Raw genomic sequence first — 21,745 nt, 5'->3', positions numbered from 1 at the left:
AAACCATGCACAGCACTGTTTTGGGAATTTGAGGCCAAGAATGGCTTCAGGCAGGTTTTTCTCATTGTGGCTGAAATTATCCATGTTCAGGGGCATCCAGGTGCACATCAGTTGGGAATGATTTGTGGCTTTAGTACAGGCAAAGCTGAAGAAACAAAAGCATCAAGGTGGAATGAGAAAATGGATCCCGAAAATATATCTGAAGCCTGTTTATTTGATCAAATGATTCTCTCAGGACTGAAGGTACCCTTCCAAGCTGCTACAGTGAACTCAGATGTCAAAAGATATATGCAGCACCCAAACTGCCTGTGGCCAAAGGAGGGCACTTCCATCTGAATGTACGTGCTGACAGACTTGTGACAGTAACTTTTCTGGGCAGTGGAAGAGACATCCAGGTAAACGCAAATACTGACTGCTTACAGATAGTAACATCCACTGCTTAAGAATATTCTGCCACAATGTCCACTCTGTTGACATAGATTTATTTGCTGACCCTTTGGTGACAAAGGGATGCAAAATCTGTAAGAAGATGTAAACCAGAAAATGAGTCACTGAATCAGAACATTGATGCCTGAACCTTCCTCCACGCTGCTGGGAAAAACAGAACAGCCTGTGCTGAGATTAAATATATTGCAATTTGCCTCATCAAAGTTGTAGGTATGTCACACAGACCAACTTTATGTCATCTATCTGACCTGCTTACATACTTATCCCTTTGGATGTTCTGTCTTTATTGCTGAGTTTGAAATGAACTCTGTCTTGTGTCATCAGCAATTGCACACTCTTTCTACTGCTCCAGTAATAGGCTGAGGGAATCTCAAGCTGAAGTTTCGCATGCATTTTCTTTAGCAGACATTTTTTTTTCTTCAGGTCTAGTTATTTTTAACCTGGCTCAATTCCGGAATTAGATTCACTGCCTGGCAGCATGGCAGTTGTATCAACACACTTGGGAGAAACAGGGGGGAGTGTGCTATAGCTGTGAAAGAAGATATAGGTGGCGAGAGGAGGGAGGGCTTAGGCTAGCATTGCTGCCAAAAGAAATGCTTGTGAAGATAAAGCCTTGGCTTCTAACTTTTCATGTGCATTCACAAAGAAGTCTAAGAAATTGCCCTAATGCACACAGCAGCCAGGGATGTTGTTCACATCAATGAATTGGAAACACACAGCCAGTCCTGGGAATAATAGCGATTTCCTGATTTCATCTCAACTTACCTGATCTAAACAAAGGCATTTTAGATGTTGGTGGTCATTATCATTCTCTGCCACTTGAGGTCACCCCTTTCAAGTGGCACATGAGCAAAGAAGAGATTTAACAGCATAAACAAGATGGTTCAAAGTACAAATAAGGGACCAGGGCCAGTGAAAAAGTCACCAGTAAACATTCAGTAAACAGAGAGGTTTACTGGTGACTTCAGCAGGTGGTGAGCACATTTCATTCCCTCAGCAAAAGAAAAATGGCTAACCTGAGTAACGGGGTTTTCCAGGGCCACCTCTTGGCCTCCTGCTATCCAACTCTCCCACTCTGATAGGAATCGGTGAGAAAAGTCAAAGCTCAGGGTCTTGTGGAAGGCATTCAGCACTCTGCAGTTTGGTCCCTACGATAGTTCTGGTCCTAACATACTTCAAGGTGGGGGAGTGGTTGTAGGTGGGGGGCTTGTTTTGGGATGGTTTGGTTTTGAAGCTTTGATACAGAAACTAGTCTGACACAGAAATTCAGAGACATGAGTAGCAAAGCTGTGACTGTCTAAGGAGCTTAAATATAGCATGGCTTGTAGAGAAAGATAACAGCATTTATTAGTGAGTGACAGTAACAAAAACAGAGATGGGAACACAATCCTTTTGACTTTGAAACAGAAAAAGTCATGTTCCAGAGTAAATGGCACTGGGAAGAATTCCTCTTTTGTTTATTGTATCAGGAGAAAGAGATGGTTCATACCTGCAGAGCTGACCCTGCTTGAGCAGGGGGGTTGGACTAGATGATCTCCAGAGGTCCCTTTCAACCTTATCGATTCTAAGAAAGAGGTATACTAAGAGTACAAGTGGTAAATCCCTGTATGTCAGACACAGGTAATCTCACCTGTAGAACAGTGAGGTTTTCTATGGGAAGCTAAGATGGAAACTGTAAAAGGCCACAAAATCAACATCCGTGTGGTTAAACTGGGAGGGAAGCAAGGTTTATTGAGAGTTATTTTTATTATATCTGCTGTTGCATTGTAGTTTGAAACAATTGCTTAGCTTTTGGAATTAATTTCTCTTCATGAGGTTTTTATTCTCCTAAAGCATATTTACTTTTCCAGGTTACTATGCTTCTCTGGAAACCAGATCTCCCAAGAAAAAACAATCCCTAAACAATCATAGATAAAATCCTACTATACACATATGTTAAGGAATTTTAGAGACGTCACCCAACCAGACTATTCCAACAGATCATAGACACTGAGGACTCAACTGCTACCCAAACTATATTCTGAACTGAAACAGAAGTAATTCCACATGGGGGTGTGATCACCCCCATACTGAGCAATTTCCCTTGCTGAGTTTATCCCAAACTGGAAGCTCTCAAAAGATAAACCATGAGGATTTTTAAAGTAAATTTAGTTGACTTTTCCTTTTAGAACAACACAGTAATTTAAAGCAATTATCTGAAAGACAGGTGAAGGTTAAAGTTAAAAAAAATCATATTAGAAATTCAAGGCTGAAATTTCTCAAACAATCTTAAGTTTGACCCTATCAGCTGAATAATCACTCACCCCCGCTAGCTAGGAGTCCAGATGGGATTAGCACATTTGTAATGATGGTGATGAAATCCTTCTGTTAGCAAACATTCTATGGTTTGCTGGAGCTGATGAAATCCTGATTCTGAAATAAGAAACGCTGAAGAGATGCAACTCCTCTTTACCACTGACCACTGCAGTAATCCTGAAGCAAGTTTTTACCAAAATCTTCTGAATTAACCTACTTGAAAATACTGACAGACACTCCCATTCCCTCAGTGCTCAAGCTGGGTGCAAAATCCACCTCATATCAGAAGACTCACTCTCATGGGAGAAGGGGGAAAATTCGTAATGCCAGTGAACAGCTCAGCATCCTATACAGAATTGCCTCAGTGCCCATAAAAAGCTGGCTCTGGACTGGGTCATTGAGCAGGCTGATTGATGTAGAAAAAGAACATGCAAGTTATCACCTGGTTACTTCTACACACAGCAAGACTAAAATCAGGTCATCTAACAACATTAAGCCAGCATAAAGCCAAGGCTTTCCCAGGTTTCTATGCTGATGGGAATGAAGACAGGTTTCTTGTTCAGACCTAACCATTTCTTGCACTCAGCTGCTGGACATGTTCTATAGCATTCTGACTCCTTCCTGCTATCTTCTAGGCCAAAAACTATTTGTGTTACAGAAACAGCCACAGGCTTCCACTCAGAGCAAAGCTGTGTGCTGCATGTATAATTAAAACTAGATCTCTGACAAATGATTATCACCTCCACTTCACAGTGTAGAACTGCAACACAGTCTGTTCAACATCACACAAGGGAACTGGAATAATGCTGGAAACTGGACCCAGATCTTGAACCACAAGTACAGCTTTCTCCTCATTCATACAGCTTTCTGCAGCTCTTACTGCTTGGCTTGTTCCTTCTTTCACCCCAGCTGCTGGGCTTTTCTCACCAACAGTTACACTTTTCTGGTCAGCGGTGTTCATTTCCCATCTCCAGTAATGCATCAACCACAGGGTTCCCTTGGATACCTATGGGAGAGGAATAGGCGTTTCTCCTGAACAGGAGTTATCTTATTGCAGTTCATTTAAAGATATATTTGAACCTACTAAAGCAGTCCTAGAAAGCAGTCACTGGCCAAACTTCAAGGATGTGCTTCTCCAACAGATCAGCAAAGCAAAGACCTGCAGCCTTTTTTTGGGGGAAAAAACACAGCTAGTATTAAATATTTAAATAAGAGAAAGGTCAGCAAGCTCTATGAAGACATTGTCTATGCATGCAGCATCTGACAGCAGGCATCTCCTGACCTTACCTAGCCTGAACTGACTGCTAATGGACATGTATCTGCTGCTGCTGCAGAGCCATCCTGCTCCATTCTCTGCAGGGCTGACTCACTCTGCAGTGCACAATCACAGGCACGCAATCTGCCACACTAGAGAGAAACTATTTATGTGCCAGTAGACGCCACCTCTTTTGAATCAGGCACTCTAGAGCCTGTCCTTTCATGGTCTGAGACTGCTTGTTCTCCTCTTCCAAACCAACTATAAAGTCAACTATGCTTACCCAGTGGCCATAAACATTTAAGGAAACCATGGTATAATTCTGTCCTAGCAAGAGAGAATTTGACATCAGTGTCTTCCCATCCCCTGGCAGGGACGGTACTCTGCTAGCACAATGCTGGCAGTAAATGAGGGAAAGGGACTGAAAAGTCCATAATTTTCCTAATGCCCTGAGCCACTTGAGAAATTCTCTGAAAACACAGCATCAACAAAGGACTTGAAATGCAAGTTTTCACCTGGGAGTCATCCGTGAAGATCTAGTGTGACCACCAGAGCAAATGTATGGCTAAAGCAACACATTCAGACTGTTAATTTTACTCATAACTCCTTTGCTTTGCTAGTCCTCACTGCAAAGCAATCCTCTCCCTATGCAGGCTTACTCCAGCTTTTGTTTTATGCTCTGTTTTTCTGCCTTGCGTGGGCTTATATAATAATGAGAAAGGCTTGACATTCTAAGGCATGAAACAAAATGCTTGGTGATAGGATTTTGCCTGCATTTGGTTATGTAAATGTCTGTCATGAACCCGAGCCTAGTAACCGCCACTCTTCTGTAAGATGTCACCAAGCTAAAACGTGATCTTTAGAGGTCCTACAGAGACCTGCCTTTAAATTGCTTTTTTCTTCTGGAAATAATTGCCATCAGCATTTAGCTGCTCTCTTAAATGCAATTTACTCATGTTCTTCTACTGTTCACATTCTTCTAAACTGGCTGAAACCAAGGCTGACAGCAGACTCCCCCTAAAGAACGTAAAAACACATAAACATATTCACAACTTCAGCCAGGTCTCCTCCTATCCTACTACATAATCAAAATACAGTTCTTCTGACTAGCACTGCAAAACAGAATTACATGTAGTACGCTTTCAGGGAAGAGCCTGAAATTCTAATTCACCCATCCCAGCTGCAAGCTTTGCAACAGCTGTAGGAAGACACTCATTGCAAATATCACAGAGAGAATTACACTATAGTTTCCATAAGCGTTTATGACCACTGGGTTAAATAGTTTAGAGCTTGAGACTGCTACTTCTGCTCGAGAGAGATCAAAGTGATTAAAATCAGCAAGCTTTATAAAAACTTTCCTCTGCCCCCATCCGATACTTCAGTAGATATCCATCATTTTCCATATATGAGCTTATGTCTCCATACACCCAGAGTAAACCAGATGGTTTACTACCATCACCACTGCTGAGAGTGCTCTGAAGTCATTCTAAAACATAAGATCTGTAGGGTACTCCCATTGCAAAGGCAAACAGCTGAGAGTCTGTTAAATGAATCCAGGCAGATCAGCTTCTAGAAAACAGAATGAACCAATTGATAAAACTACACCTTCATGGAAGCTGTGATGAAAACTCATACTACAGGACTATTTGCTTATATAACAACCCACCAAGTGACCTCTAGTATGGAGACCAGCTACCTAGAAGGTGAATATGCTTCTGCCAGATTGATGCTCCAGCTGTTACTATTCCAATTACATTCCCAGTGCTTTGGGCCACAGTTCTTTACAATGTATGTATTTGACCCATTTTCTGCACAGGTATATACACTAAACATACTGACACAGTCACACCACTGCTACACCTATGTTCTCATGACAACTGACAGTAAAGGGGTTGTGACAGATCATTCCAAAGTCCTCAGCTTAACTTGATCACCAAGGCATTACAAGTACCAGCTGTCCAAGTATAATAGTCAAGAAATGCTCCATTTGTTCTCCAGTCACACAATGGTGATACACATGGTGAGCGCTTCCTGAAGCTAGTCTGGAACAAATTCCACATGTAGGGTTCTTGATGTGGATTTGTTGTACCAGCTCCAGCATTACTTTGTGACATTTAAGTCCAAGAGAAGGTTGCTTCAGCTTTACTTAGCTGTAACAGCAGAACTTCAGCTGGAATTTTCTCAACTTACAAGCTGATTATTTAAAGGGATAAGTCCAAGCATTTTAGAGGTATCTTTTGCTAGCACTGTGGCTTCTCAACCAGCTAAGTTTCTTTGCCCAGCAAGCAGAAGGACAAGCTGCCCAAAGGACCTCTGGCAGCTTCTGTTCCTTGTCACATGCTGAAGCCTGCACCCTTGCTCCCTGAGCTAGTCTGATCAGAGCACTCTGCCCAGCCTGCTACATGGAATTAGCATGTGACACAGAAGAGATACTGCTTTGTCAGGTTGTATCTGAGCATCAGTAGCACTGCTACTAGTCACTGACTGCTCCTCACAGGCAGCAGTCAGAAGCACCGTTGTTCTTTGCCCAGGAGAAAGGTCACTTTAGCCTTTAATTACCACATGGGACTCCTCTTCCCTGTGCTCAGTTACTTCAAGCATCTGAATCCTCTTGAGGGAACCTTTCCCCCTTCCTGAGGAGGCAGCAAGAGACTTATCAAATACATTAAATTAAGCCACAGGAGTCTGATACAGCAATGTAGTGAGGAAGTTTTATTTGGAAACATTGTATAACTTTGTAACCCAACACTGGGTGCACGACTTTGATGCCGGAGCATACGCTTTTACTACTGGAAACACAGGAGTGTTTCTGACAATTGCTGTAATATAACACAAACAATTCTCATACTCCAATACCAGGACACTACAGCAATCTTTAGAATCAAAATTACATCCAAGGAATTCTCTGCACTTACAATTGACCCCACAGTGTAATAATCTACCTATATAAGATTAATATATATAGCATGGGAAATTGAAAATCCTTGCTCCATAGATGTATGAACATGTCAAGTCTTTTATAAATAAACATCCAGTGAAGAGAAAAAATTACATGTCTAGTTCATATTTATACATAAAGTACTAACAGCAAATGGGTGGAAAATTGCACACAGGCCACTCCAAGCCATGCAGGAGGCTTGGAGCAGCCCATCCAATTTAATATTGAAGTACACACAGGACAGACAAGTCACTAACATACATTGCTCATTTACAAGAGATCAACTACCAAATTGGGACAACTGTACACATTGGAGAGACCATTTTCATTCTGGAGCTTCTTTTAAATGTGGATTTGTTATATCTCTTTACATCACACTGTGACATTTACTTTGTAGAGAGAATAAGGGCAACAATGAGGCCATAGAGACCCAAAACTTCAGCGAAGATCAAAATCAGGATCATGCCCACAAATAACCGAGGCTGCTGTGCTGTTCCCCGTACACCTGCATCACCCACAATGCCAATGGCAAAACCAGCAGCCAGACCACTGAGGCCGACACTCAAGCCAGCACCCAGATGAAGAAAGCTCCTGTAGGACAGAGATGAGAAAAGTTTCAGTGGCAAGCAACAGGAAACCCAACCTTTTAACTTCAGGCTAGTCAGCTCTTTGCTCTCCTCAGAGTAGGGGGGTTAATAATAAGGATTAACATATAAAGGGAGCATCTTCCCTGCAGCAAAAGCTTCCATAACAAGATATGCTCTGCTTGCTTAAGGGTAAGTACTGAAGCTAGTTGTCTCAGAAAGCACACACTTCAAGAATCAGGAGCTATGCAGGATCTTGATCAGCTGATGTCAAATATGCCATGTAAACTAAGCCTGGTTATTGGGCCTACAAGTTTGCACAGCCACCCGGGCCTGCCTGTAGTTGCTTTGGTCAGCACCAGGTTTAGCATGCTGCTGGAGCAGTACTTAATCTAGGTGTCTGGACTACCATTTGCAGTAACACCTATCCCACTGTGCTGTGTAGCCTATTAACAGCTGTTTGCTTCCCATCTTTAGCAACCTTATCACAGCACATCTGGATAAATTAAGTCTCCCGCACTACAGCACAGGAAGATTGCACTGACTGACATGAGTGTGTCAGGTTCATGTGAATGGTCTGGTTTTCCAGACTGGGGTACCTGAGGAGCAGTCTCTATCAGTATTTGACCATCTGGTAACCAAGAAGGAACATTTGAACCTGCTGTTTCTCAGATCAGGGCTGAATATGATTAGGCCAAACATAAGGCTCGTGAGCTACAGCTTGCACCATGATGCAGGTGTCTAGTCTGTTAAACATCTCAGAGGCCTTGTGTTACTCTGACAAGTCTCAAGCTTGTTCCAGCTATTCTCAAAAGCCAAAGGTAGATTAAGTTTCAGACTGCAGCAGGTGTAGAAGCCCTGCATACCTTGAGGATTGGCTTACCAGCATGTAAAGAAGTCAGCAATATTAATTATTCACATGCATCTCCGAGGCAACAGTTGAACTATTTAGACAGTCTGATTAACTCCTTGGAAAGACCTGAATATTCCAAGTCTAGAATCTGGCTCCATGAAACCACCTTAGCTTCCTGTCCTAGGACTGTCCAAACACAAATTATAAACCACTGCACTGCCTCTAGCAATAGAATGTCTGATTTGTTAGCTAACATATATAATTTATTATTTGATACATATAACTTGCTAATATGTAAAATATAGTAAACTAGTCAGCATCCCTACAACTGAAACTAAGACATTAGGCAAGACAGTTGAAATCCAGCCCAAACTCTGGAGCCCTGGCTAGAATCATTTAGCATTTACACTGCACTGCATTGCCAGTCTTGCTTGTGGCCTTGTTAGGTGACACCCACCCATTTGGGAACAACTAAATAGTGATTAAGACAAACTTGGACAAAAACAATAGGCATAGCACAAACTTACTTGAATAGCGTGATAGAGGGTGAGAGGCCATTGGCAATAAGGACTGCCACTACCAGGCCATAGATGGCTATAATACCCGCCATGACAACAGGGATGATTGACTTCATGATCAGCTCAGGCCTCATGACAGACATGGCTGCAATGCCTGTGCCACTCTTTGCTGTTCCATAAGCAGCTCCCAAGGCTGGAAGAGAAAAATCATCATGTTAAACATGTCCCCAAACACTGTATCTTTCATTAGACCGCAGCATTAGAACCATTGAGTAAGCACAGGGGAGAATTGTGCAAGTCTAACTTGTCACTTGACTACTTGATTTTGCTGCCAGGAACACTCCCCTAAAGGATGGGAAGTGATTTGTCCATTTATCTAGATGGAAACTAGATAAGAGGGTGCTCTTCTGGTATCTGTGATAAAACACTTTCTCCAACCTAGTTAGCTTCATGTTAGGGAATGTGCTCCAGTACAGAGATCCATTCTCTATAGGGACCAAGGCTTAGTGTCTAAGCCTGACCTTGTAGAGTTCACGTCCTCAGAAAGTCCACACTGGAGAGGCTCTGTTCAGTGGAATTATGGAGAAAAATGCAGCAGGCACCTTGCTAGTGCAGCAGGATGTAACATGACTGAAAGTTAAGTTTTATAGTCACTGAACTTTAGGCCACTTGGGCCAAGTTGTCTCCCACCAGCATCCTTCAGAAGTCTTTTTATCACAAAGCCTGCCTGGCTCTTGGCTTTGTCTGAGATGAAGTATACAGTTTCAGTTGTATCAAATATACTGAGATAGCAGTGAATGTGTATACTATTGCTGTGCTTCATTCCTTGCTGAAAGGACACTGTTCAGCCAATCTCTCTACTTGTGAAAGATTCAAGTCCAAACAGTTGATAATCCAACTACTGGAACCACAGTTAATGGCAGAGATTATAGCTTAGAAGACTACAACAACCTTGCTCCTAAAGTTCACTGGAGCATATCACCACCCACCCAGATGCATCATCTGAGCACACAGAGACTAAGCCATGAATCCAAAGCCAGGTTTGCAAACTACAACCCAGGCTTATCACCTCTAAGTGAGAGCTGCTGGATTTGAGAGACCTGTAGTCCTACCCCACAAGGATCTTCTGCCTTGAAAACTTAAGTTAGTCTCACAAAAGCTTCAATGAATGCTTCATGCTTTGATTCTGAAGTACTTCAGAAGACTCACTGTTCTCTCAAACTTATCCTGGAGTAAGTTAAGAGCCCTATAACTGGACAGTCCCCAGTCAAGCAGATTGGAACTTGGGAATGCACTCATAGCCAGTGAAGAGATAATATGGAGGTCAGCAGACATCCAGGACTAGGTACTTGAAACAGCACAACTCAGCTATTTGGAAAGGGAACCTCCTTTTCAGATACCATCAGGGAGACATTCAGAGATAAGTCCTATTTAACTAGCATGAAACCGTGCTCTTGCCTGCTCTAAAACACAGTTGAGAAGTAGCCAAAGCTACGAGGATTTCAAGTCACTTTGCTATTCAGACACTTGCTACACTCGAGTTTGTTCAATCCACACACACAAAAAGCTTCTGTACTCCCTTCTAAAAGGGAGAGCTGCTTGTTCCACAGTGAAGACTTCCTGTTCCTCTTAGTAGCATCCGAGTGTTGTTGCCCAGAAAAGTTACTGGAAGGTATTCATGGGTTTATGATATATAGTTTCCTGCTTCACATCAGCATCTACAGAGTCTTACTCAAGCAGTCAAGAACCGAATAGTAGTCCTCCTGGCTTTGCACTAAACCTTCAGAAGATTAGTAAAGGCACAGTGCTAACTCAAGTCTCACTGTCAGCAGGAAGTTTAGGTTTAGTTACACTAGCCTGAAGGGAAAGTTTCAATGAACTGCAGATTGATGCTGTACCAGCACAGCTCTGGAATTCCCTGCAGTCTGGTTCTCTTCCAGTCAAAATCCTGATCACCACTGAGGCAGGATGGCCTCAGTTCTAAGTCACACTGAACAACTCTTCACATCTAAAATAGTCTAGTTTACTACAAAGTCAGAACCAAGAGCTGAACTTGGAGATTTAAACTATGTGCCTGGAAACCAGTGCAGTCTTAACCCAGCAAAATCAGTGACAGCAGTGAAGTGCCCCTCCCTTGGGAGGCCTAGGAAGATAGAAATTACCCTACATCTAACTTGAATTAGGGGCTTTCTCTTCTGGCTGGAGCATCCTTCAGAGACATTAAGTATGCGGAAAAGATTCTGACTACTTCTAGACTGGCCAGAGCATTTCATAGAAGTCATTTCTTTTGTCTGGACTCTTGTCCGCAATCCTGTGCGGAGGCTTGTGAGGGAAAGGGAGTTCATTGTTGAAGATCAGAGCAGTCAGTAGTTCCTCCAAACCTGAAGTTATTTAAACATGTTGCAATTAACATGTCGATCCACACAGAAGCTAGTTTTGTAATACTGCTTACAGAAAGCCAGTCCGCTTAAGGTTTTGGAGAAGGGAAGATCAGAGCAAACTTGTGAATTCTCAGCTGATCTAATCTGGGGCACAGGCAAACACTTATACCTTAACAAATTAAGGTATCTGGATAAGCCTTAGTCTACACAGACTGTGGCAGCTAGCTGTCACACCTTACAGTTTTATATAGCTCTGAAGAGCTATTACATTACCAGGCCTGAGGGGAGGTGAGGGAAGTCACAAGTCCCATTAAGTACAGCCTCAACAGGGCTTGGCACATCTTCCCCCAGAGAAGTCTTGTATCAGCAACCTGATCAGCAGGCTTACATTGGAGTCTCCTATAGCTGCATCCCCTACAGGACAGCTGGTTCTGTTGTGCTTCACTAAACTCAAAAATGCTCCCTCCATCTTTGGCAATACTACAGTACAGTATTCCAGGTGGCAGAGCCTATTTCCATCTCCTACCAGGACACAGCCATCAAATGTCACGGCTCTTCAGCTGTGGGTCACTTAGCACTCAGGTCAGTTGTCACGTACCTCTGGACAACTGTGAGTGTTTAAAGCACAGTACTTCACACATTTGAAGCACAGTACTTCACACATTCTACATTTAGGCTACCTTTGAGTTACAAGATAGGGATATGGCTTCTGAAACCTTCTCAGTGAATACAGTTTGAAGACACATATATGGAAGACAAAAACGGAAAAAGAGCTGTATTTATTACTACCCACCAAGACTGCAACTGCTGGGTAGTGACTGCATTATCAACAGCCTTAAAGCCAAAGAATTATTTGCATAGATACAGCTTTCTCCAGCCTCAGCTGTTGCAATACATCTATATATGCTTAGTTGAAGAATCAGAGGTTTGTGTTCAGAGCTTGCTATGCATACTCCAGCATTCAGTCCATTAAGAGCAAGTGATTGCTGTATAGAAAACCCACTTAACTGTGGTGAGAAACAAGAGCAGTGAATGATACAGGAGAGATTTCCAGAACACTAATAAACAGTATTTCCTTGCAGTAGCAAATGATTTAGTAATAAAAACCAAGCTTTCCATTTACATATTTTGTGTTACTGTCATAGAAGTCTGAAACACTACATCTTGGATAAGAACTCACATCTGGAACCTTGATTAATCCAGTATCAAATGGGCTATCCTATACAGTAAGAAGCAAGCTTCCCTTGAACCAAACAGCAGATATCAATTCACCTAAAGATCTGTGAGGCTTTGTTCTGTTGAGTTCTCCAACAGTTTAAGTTGTATCCAGGTCAAATACACTGCTTGCTTTGCCACGCCAAAAGCTTTGGCATTTTCAAAGAAACAAGCTTCTTCCCACTGATATTCTAAAGACTTTCCTGCCAACAAATTTAACAGGAAGACAGCTATACCTCAGATTACAGTAAGAATCCACATGGATAACTCATAAATAAAACCCTGCTGCTGTGTACATTTGCATCACCAGGTAAAAAATTGCCCCATCAGCAGAATATTTGGAGCCTATGCAAATTCAAATCACTGACTGAATACTTTAGCTAGGCCCCCACTGGTAACTGTTGAGAGTAAACAGATAAGCCACTCTACAAGAAGTTACATGCTTTTCAGTTCTTCGGTGAGTCCCCTTCTGTAGGATTACAGAAGAATAAAAACATACTGTCCCTAACTTCAGAGGGTATGGAGGCTTCAGGTAAGCCTAGCACTTTTAGGTTACAGAATTAACAAAATCAGTCATCAAGGCTAACACAGGCAATTTGCTCTCATTCAGCAAATCTGAAAACCAAGCCTGCCAGTTCCTCATGGTTATGCTGTACAAGTGGTGGTCTAAAAAAGTTACTAGTTAGCTGTTCAAGCAGCTCAAAACCACTGACTTAAAGGTACTCTAGTTTGCAAAAGGGTTGGATTCAGATGCTGTGTTGCAAAGTGTGATAAGGACTGTACATTACATCAGAGCGCAGGCTTGCTCTTAAGCCAGCAAGGCGGCATACAGGTCCATGAACATGGAAGCTGAGTCCATTAGCTTGCTATTCATCTTTATCATACAAACCGCCCTGCAATTTTAAAGGTGACCCATTTCTCATACTGGGTGGACCACTGATCCAGAAGCTGACTAGCAAAGCAGTTATTTCAACCTGCTGCAGGAGTCATTTTCATCTAGTTAGCCAAAAAGAGCCCATACCACCAGCAGAAGTCACTTGCAGGTAAGATGTCTCACTTCTGAAGCACAGCAAAGCCAGTCATCTGACAGCACATCCAACAGACTCACTTGGCCACACAAGTTTCACTTCTTGAAGGAAGTATAGCAACCTCAACAGGTTACACCTCATTTTGTGATGACAGCTGAACAGGTGGAAGCATGCACTTCTGAAGCCAGATGTCTCAAGTATCACTGATCAGAATGAAGTCATTTTTTTAGGCTTGCAACCACTGGTTGAAGCTAGTCCGACTCAGGGCAGATGGAACAGACTAGTCTTAGGAAGAAGAAAAAGCAAGCATGATCAGAGATTCTGAGGCAGCTGGTGTTCATCTTCGCTGCTGCCCTGAATGCTCCCAGAGCACCTGCAAACTGTGTAGTCTACAATGACTTCAGGGTGAGACACAGGAGTCTTATTATGCATACTTGCAAGTCAGCCACAGTACAAGCAGCAGCATAAACTGTCTGCTTCAGCCAGGTTTTGCAGAGCCAATGGTTAAAACCGTTTCTATTCATTTTTATGCTGAATATGGATTTCAGATGTTCCAAACACTGGTATTTACTGAGTGGAAAGGATGCCCTTATTTAGATGTCTTCCCTTAGTTTATCTAAGCTGTAGAAATATTGCTTACCTGACTCACTTCTGTTACAATACTTTTGTCTTGAGTCCATGTTTTACCTGCTTGCAGTAAAAGATGGTTTATGCTAGTCTCTACTTCAGAGTTTAGCAGTTCCAAGTTCTGATAATCAAGTTTCTTCCTGTGCAACTATTCCTGCTCATACCACACTGCCTTTGAAGTATTCTCTAGTGATTCTGGAACAGAAGATGGCATCTTAAGTTGCACTTTACTCTGCAGCTTCACTTCCCCCCCCCCCCCCACAAGTTACAGCTAAGGAATCTACAGGCTTCTCTTTGGATGATATGTATAGGTTGGTCTTGAGAAGTCAGCAGCTCCCTTCCCCTTGGGGAGACTCAAGGGACAACAACATTTCAGGAAGCATAAGCATAATTTGCCTTCAAGTTGTTTATAGAAACGGTGTCTTCCAGAATCAGACTGTGCGGGGTTCAGTCAGCTGCATTAAGCTAGATATTCTGAGCTAGCAAGTTCACCATGGAGGTCACTTAACTAACCAGCTGTTACAATATCTGTGGCCCTAGCTGACACTAAAAAGCTTATTTTATATGCTCTGCAGCAAAAATGAGAAGTAGGACATAGAACTAGTTTTAAAACTGTTGGCTAAAATTCTCTTCATTAGCGATCTTCCAGATGCTTGATGCCGTAGCAGTATGAAAGGCACTGAATGTTAGGAGCCCCCCCACGCAACAGGGTGTCAAAATCAAACTAACACCGAAGTCAACAGCAGTGTAAGCCCAAAACACCATGCTTTTCTATGAAAAGCATCAGCAAGCACCAAATCAGACAGCTTTGTCCAATACCATGTTTTTCCATTTCTGACATGCAGAAGTCACATGGAAACACTTGTATAACTTGATCACTCAACAGCATCTGACACTGAGCCAATAACATGTTTTACATATAGGAAATAAAGGAACCTTAGCTATCAGAACAGGTTGTAATCACCAAATGAGTAAGCAGGTTTGAAGATAGCCAAGGTCACAGGAGCCTGCTGTAGTCTTTCTAGATGCCATCAGTACTAGCTGACCAGAACAAGTTTTGCTATCTGTTTACTATCAGCAGTTAATGTTCAAACACCAAACAGAACTGCATAAAGTTGCTTGTTTTCACATCAAACTAGCCTGGACAGTATAGAACTTGAACATGTTTACTAGAAACAGGTCTCTGAAATACAAGCTCCACAAGAATCTGATCTTTAGATACAGCATGAATCAGACATGATTACTGCACTAATTAACACTGATCCAGGACTCTTTTGGCAGTTTTACACTGCTTATCCAGGCTGATTTTTAAGCTCCTTGATTCTAAATCAGTTTGGTTTAACAATTAATGTTCAATTAACAATCAGAACATGCTGTAGTGCTGCATCCCAATCGGGAAAGCTGTATGGCACTACAAATGTTAGCTGATCCTGTACTGACACCTCTGCAGCACTACCTTAAAAATATTGAGATATTTAATTAGACAAGTAGTTCAGCAGCATTCACAATCAAGACAATTTTGAGTTAGCAATATCTACTTAGATTTGGCAGGTAACTATTCTTCATCATGTGTATTAGTGCCCTAAGAATCTAACTTGATGGATCACATCTGCTAGTATTACAATCATCTGTCACCAAGACTCCATATCAAGAACCAGTCACATACCAATAGCAATGACAGTTACCATCATTCATCAGTACAGCAGATCAACTCATTTTGAGTGCTTACCTAATTCAAAGCCTCCTTGTTTAATTTGCAATCCCACAATACAACATGAAACCTACAGTATCTAGGAAACACTTTAGTCTTACTTTAGAGATGCCAAGTAATTCTTTGAATTCTTACTAAAATGCCAACTCAACTTTATATCCCTCACTGTGAGGCTTTCAGAGAAAGATTGAGTTGTATGGCCTTTTAAACATTTTAATGTCTACGTTTTGCTCCCAAGTTCAATTTTGCACAAATAACTGAAGAAATACTGAACTTTAAGGAAGTTAAGACCTCAATTACTGGTATTGCAAAAGGCAAGGATCTGCCAACCCAATTTCTTTTCATTTCTCGAAAATGTAATGATGTCTTAGCCTATTACTCCATCATCATCACTGGCCAAGTAGCTTGTAAGTCAATAGTTTTGTAGACTATGGTAACTTCTTGAAAATAGTACGTCGGTAACGCTGTAGAAACTTCCCACTTATCCAGCATAAGTATACTGCTTGATCTCCAAGACAGTAGGCCACTAACTACCTCAACATAAAATGCCTTCACCCCGCTAATTGGCACAAACTGATCAAGAGCATATACAGTAAAATCAGGCCTTTCCATTCTAAGGTGGAAGCCAGGAAACATGTGAAACTGCTAGGCAGTCAACTTTGCCAACACCAGCAAGGCTAGATAGTTTCCCTACAAGTGCCGTTTCTAATCCAAAATACTAATCAAACAAGAGTAGCTCCTGTAACTCTACCTTTAGAGACCTAGCTACCACCTCAGAGGCTACTTCAACATGATCAGTGAGGCCAAGGACACTAACAGCCATGTGCAACTCAAGCTGTAGCTGCTTCAGAACTCTCATTTAATTCCTAATTAAGGAACCAAAACGAGGTAACAGATGAACAGACAACAGGTCAGTGTATGTGTGTGCATGTAAATGAATGGGTTAACTTTTCCTCTTTTGAAGAGACTTGAGTTCCTCCTACTTACTGTAGTATCTATACTTCAAAAAAAGTGAACCCATTCAAGCCACTGTTGGATGGATGGTCATTGCATGTGATCCATGAGGCAACACTCATGCTCAGCAGTAACAGTAACATTTAGTGAAGGCTTTACTCAGGCTACAAGAGAGTCTTAGACAAAGGATCATATAATAGTCCTTCTGGTGTACAACAGGATTTATGAACATTTGCATAAACATTCTTCTGCAGGAAGAGTGATACTGCTCAACAACCCAATTCACTCCAAGTTTAACCAAACAATGACTTAAGATGCAGATGAAGTGCCACCACAGAAGTTTCATTTTCTGATATTTGGTGCAGCTCCCATTTTAAAAAGAGACTGTCAGAAACTATCTGTTCTTTTTAGTGATATTAAGCCCTCTAAAACTAGCCTTACTCCTAAAAGGAGCTGGCATATTTAAGTCTTACTGCTCAGGTGCACAAGACCACTTCCTAGTGGGACTGAAAGCATTCATATGTTTTCATTTTAAAAATAGCTTTTGCCCTATTTATGGGGGGGAAAGCTACATCCAGCCCAAACAGTGCAGAACCAGATCAACTCTATCTTCTTGGAGAAGCTGGAAAGACTAGGTGACTTGATCTTATAGAAGACTGGTGCAGATTCACCATCAAAAATTGCCAAGTGAAAGCACTGAGGAAATTCCTGAAGGTCACACGCAGCAGCAGATATTAAAACTCATCATAACATGTACAACATTATGAGAGCAAGGCCTTTAGGTTATGTGTTTTTGACATTGAGGATGGCCACGTAGTATCTGACAAGTTAGATCTGAAAGCACAGCTAATTCAGCGTTAATAAGCACACAGCAGACGGTTATCAGCCACTGTATTACACAGTTATCTGAAGGGCAACGGGGAGACCACTGACCAAACTGTACCAGTTTAGCCCTTCTTCCTTGAAAGCAGCCTTCAGTCTCCAGTGCAGAGAACGGCCTTCCCTGAAGGCGGTGATCCTTCCAGGGGGAGGCTGCTGCCGTCTAGGCAGCCACTGGTACCGTGGAGCCGTCCGGCACCGTCACTGCAGGCGCTTTTTCACGCCCGCTGGAAGGACCCCTGCGACGGCCACGCTCTGGGGCGCCGGCGCGCCGCCGCAGTCACGTGACCGCCGGGGCCCCCTCCGCGGTGACGTCACCCCCGCGCCCCTCACCGGCTCCCGAGCGCCCGCGGTAGCCCGGATGGAGCGGCCGGGAGCGCCGGCGGGCAGGAGGCCGAGAGCCGAGGCGCCCGGCGGAGGGGGCGGGATGGAGCGGAGCCGGCTCGGCGGGTGGCAGGCAGCCTCAGCCGCCCGCTCGCCCCCACAGACCGAGCGCGGGGTCAGAGGGTTCCGGCTCACCGGGGCTCACACGCTCGGGGCGGGGGCGCAGGGGAGAACAACGCCGCGGGAGCGGCTGCGGTGGGAGCCCCGCACGGCCCCACGGCGGGGCAGGCCCCGCGCCTCGCTCCCAGCCCCAGAGGAAGCCCCCGCCTCGGCTGCAGGCGCCTTCAGCCAAGGAGGTGGGACCACTTCTGGCTCCTCCACCCCCAGCGCTCTGACGGAGGACACCCACATCCAGGCCAGCCACCAGGCTCCGCTGAGCAAGGCTTTCTAGGCAATTCCTTCGCCAACACCCCCACATCCCCAGCGGCTGCCACTACCGGCCCCCCTCGTTCAGGGGGGAAAAAGGGGAACCCCTTCTCCCTCCCCAAAGCCCCTCCGCGGACGAGCCTCCACGCTAACGCAGCGCGGAAACCCAGGCTGTGCTCGCTCCTCCCCGCGCCCGCCGCCACCTTCCCCCACCCGACCCGACAGGGAGCCGGCAAGCCGAAAATCCCTCCGTTGGCGGGCGAGGGACACCTGCCCCTAGCATGGCGGAGGCCAGGGCACAGCTCCCCTCGCCGGCGCCAAGGCAGCCGTTCCGCCCCCCGGGGGTACGGCTCGGTAGGAAAGGTTTCTCACCGCTGAAGACCATAGCAGCTGAAGCGCCCATCACGGCGAAGAAGGAGGCGTACTCGGGGGTGCTGCCCGACGACATGGCTCTGAGGTGCTGGGCTAAGGGGATGGGGGAAGAGGGGACGGGAGCTGTGTGCTACGCGCAGCTGGAGGAAGCGGAGAACACAAAAAAATAAAAACAAGCACAAAAAAAAAAAGGAAGGGGAGAGGAAAACCCTCCGCCGCCTGCCTCGGGGCTCCGGGTCCTCCTCAGGCAGGGCTCGGCGACAAAATGGCGGAAGCCGAGGTGGGAAGAGGGGGAGGGAGGAGAGGGAGACGGGGTGGAGGCTGGTACTGGGCAGGGGGGAGGGGGGGGGCCGGCCCCAAGCAGGGTGGTGGAGGGGGGTGGTAGCACTTCTGAGCTCGTTCCCGGCTGAAGTGAGCTACCAGCTCGGGCGCTGCGCTCTAAATACCCAGCCACCGCAAGACAAAATGGCGGCGACCAGGCGGTCACGTGATTCTCCCCGCCCCCGCCCGGCGCCCTTCCGTCCCTCCCTCCGGGACGCTACCATGCCCGGGCAGCTGGTGGGGGGGACAAGAGCCAAACGCCCCCCCGCCCGCAGCCACAATTGCCCACTCCTACAAAGACTGTTATCCACGATGGTGAACTGAGCGCGTGCCCTCCTTGCACGTGCCCACTGCGGCGCGCGGAGCGCTCGGCCGCGCTGGCCTCCTCCCCTCCCCTCGCTGAGGTGGTTCAGTCGCCTGCCTCCGGGGCCGACCGTAGCGTCGGCCCTGCAAGCGTGATTCAGCGTTCATTAGCATAAAGAGGCGTGGCCTCGGCGCGGCCCCGCCCCGGCGTTGGCCCCGCCTCTCGGCGCCGCTGTCGGGGGCGGGGGGGAGAGGGGGCGGCGGCGGCGGCGGCAGCAGCTCCGCGCCGTGGGCCGCGCGCCGTGGGCCGTGTCCTGCGTGCCCTGCGCTCCACCTCCGCCTCGCGCTTTCCCCGTGGCAGGGTGCGCGGGCTAATCACCGCCCCTCGCCTCGGCAGACGGCATAACCTGTCCGCAAATTCGCTCCGAGGTCGAAACGCCTCGCACCTGCCTTACGGCCGCCTGCCCTGGCAGCGCGGCTCCTGCTGTTCCTTCGGCTCAGTGTGCTCAAGGAAAAAAGGAAAAATTTCTGGGTGGGGGGCATTTACTGACAGTTTGATCTGCCTTTTTGTTTTTTGCTACTGCTGCTGCAAATCCTGCTGATCTTGCAACGCCTTTAAACATCACAACGCTTAATGAATTCAAGGCCATCCACTTTTGTCACTGTTGCCACTTTTGTGGACACCTCAACCTCATCAGACCTTACAGGGCAGATGAGAATAGAGCTGAAATCCTTCCTTGCAAATTCCCTGACTTCTGGCTGAGCAAAAAATCACAAATGCCCCTTTGCTCTTAGCTCTTCAGAGCCTATAACAGATGATTCGGTACCTCCAGCGGCAGCAGAAAGCCCTGGTACTTCCAACATGGGTTTTCACCCAACACAGGTTTTCCAGCCTGAGGATAGGCCAGGTGAAGAACGAGGCAGCTGAGGGTACTCTATGGGTTGTAGCTGGTCAGCTTCGCAGTGAAGCAAAGGACCTGGTGTCAACCCCAAGAAGGACAACAGCTCTTGAGGAGGGGAAAGCAGGATGGTGAAGACCTCTTTGATGTCCATAGGAAGCCAACAGCGAGGTTCAAAGGTAGCTTTGAAGATAGCTGTGGACAGGGACATACAGTGCTAATCATCAAAACAAGCCCCCCGCCGTGTCCTGGCCCATGATAAGGGTATGAGTGTGTTCCCAGAGCAAGGGGATGCATAGTTTTGCATGGCCACCAACCCCTCCTGATCAGGAGCAGACTGTGGTGGATGGTTTGCCTGTCCCAGCTTGGCTGCTGCTGTGTTACCGGCCCAGAGATTCAGCTGTGCTCAAAATGACTGGAGAGCAGGAAGAGTAATGGGAGGCAGGGAGAAATGCAATTGGAAGGCTCCTTCTTATACCTGTCCAAATCAGCACTTGCAGTTTTGGGATGCTGAAGGCTTGGGTTGGCATTAAATAAAGCTGATACATCAAATTGCAAAGAGGAGGTGCCCAAAATGCCTTTTCTCATCTGGGGTTGCAAGGAAGGAACGAGAGGGCAAAAATATTTCAACCCATGTTTTCTCCAGTGTCTTGTAAAAGTTTAAACTTTGGGGGTTAGGTGTAGCTCAGTTGGTTAGAGCTTGGTGCTAATAATGCCAAGGTCACGGGTTTGATCCCTGTATGGGCCACTCACTTGAGGGTTGGACTAGATGATCTGCAGCGGTCCCTTCCAACCTCACCAATTCTATGATTCTATGGGTTTTTTTTTGCTATAAAGCGATTAAACTAGTAATACTAAATCAATGAAATGTAGCTGAAATGGAAATGCAAGTTTTTTTGTCATAATCAAATGAATTCGAAATGTTTTTATAGATACAAACTGCCTGTTTCCTTGGAATTTTTTGGTTTATGAAGCTTTTTGCGATTCTGCCTGTTCAAGTCAGGAAAAAGAAAGAACTGAAAGCCTCGACAAGACCTGGAAATGGTTTGCCAATGAATGCAATAATAAAAATAGCTGCTCTTGTTGCCCTCTCCTTTTTATTGGAGTGATAGCTGTGGATTGCAAGCCCCTTGGCACACATCGTTTTGCTTCATCCTCTGCTAAGTACAAAGGGGCTTTTGACCACGGTAATAAATCTGAGCAAAGGGTGAACTATTTTTGTTCTCGCTTTCCTCCAAGCTTCAACCACAGGCAGTGGCAAGGCTGGATAACTTCAGCCTGAGGCCTGTGCATCCTTACCCAGGGCAGCTGCCGGCGCCATCCCAGGGATGCAACACCGAGCCCAGGGGATCTGACCTGTTCTCCAGCTGCCGTAGCTCCTGTTCCTGAGCTCAACTTCCTGAGCCTGGCACTAG

The 21,745-nt window shown here is 45.2% G+C and overlaps 1 protein-coding gene and 2 long non-coding RNA genes across 3 annotated transcripts; 1 reads left to right on the top strand and 2 right to left on the bottom strand.

Annotated features, from left to right (window-relative positions):
• Positions 1 to 1,769: 1,769 nt before the first annotated feature.
• Positions 1,770 to 5,067, bottom strand: LOC134147282 (uncharacterized). Its single transcript, XR_009959983.1, has 2 exons — positions 3,483 to 5,067; positions 1,770 to 3,148 (listed from the first exon to the last, which is right to left on the bottom strand). It is a non-coding gene; the product is annotated as an uncharacterized LOC134147282 (long non-coding RNA).
• Positions 5,068 to 6,694: 1,627 nt separating this feature from the next.
• Positions 6,695 to 19,269, bottom strand: ATP6V0C (ATPase H+ transporting V0 subunit c). The gene is made up of 3 exons (XM_062588378.1): positions 18,808 to 19,269; positions 8,900 to 9,083; positions 6,695 to 7,526 (listed from the first exon to the last, which is right to left on the bottom strand). Exons 1-3 carry the CDS (start codon positions 18,881 to 18,883, stop codon positions 7,322 to 7,324), a joined length of 465 nt encoding a protein of 154 aa, XP_062444362.1. The 5' UTR covers positions 18,884 to 19,269; the 3' UTR covers positions 6,695 to 7,321.
• Positions 18,108 to 21,415, top strand: LOC134147327 (uncharacterized). Its single transcript, XR_009959991.1, has 2 exons — positions 18,108 to 18,892; positions 21,263 to 21,415. It is a non-coding gene; the product is annotated as an uncharacterized LOC134147327 (long non-coding RNA).
• The last annotated feature ends 330 nt before the right edge of the window (positions 21,416 to 21,745 follow it).

This window comes from Rhea pennata, chromosome 15 (genome assembly GCF_028389875.1).
Source record: "Rhea pennata isolate bPtePen1 chromosome 15, bPtePen1.pri, whole genome shotgun sequence".
Lineage (NCBI taxonomy): Eukaryota > Metazoa > Chordata > Aves > Rheiformes > Rheidae > Rhea > Rhea pennata.
This window is presented reverse-complemented; position numbering and strand designations above follow the sequence as displayed.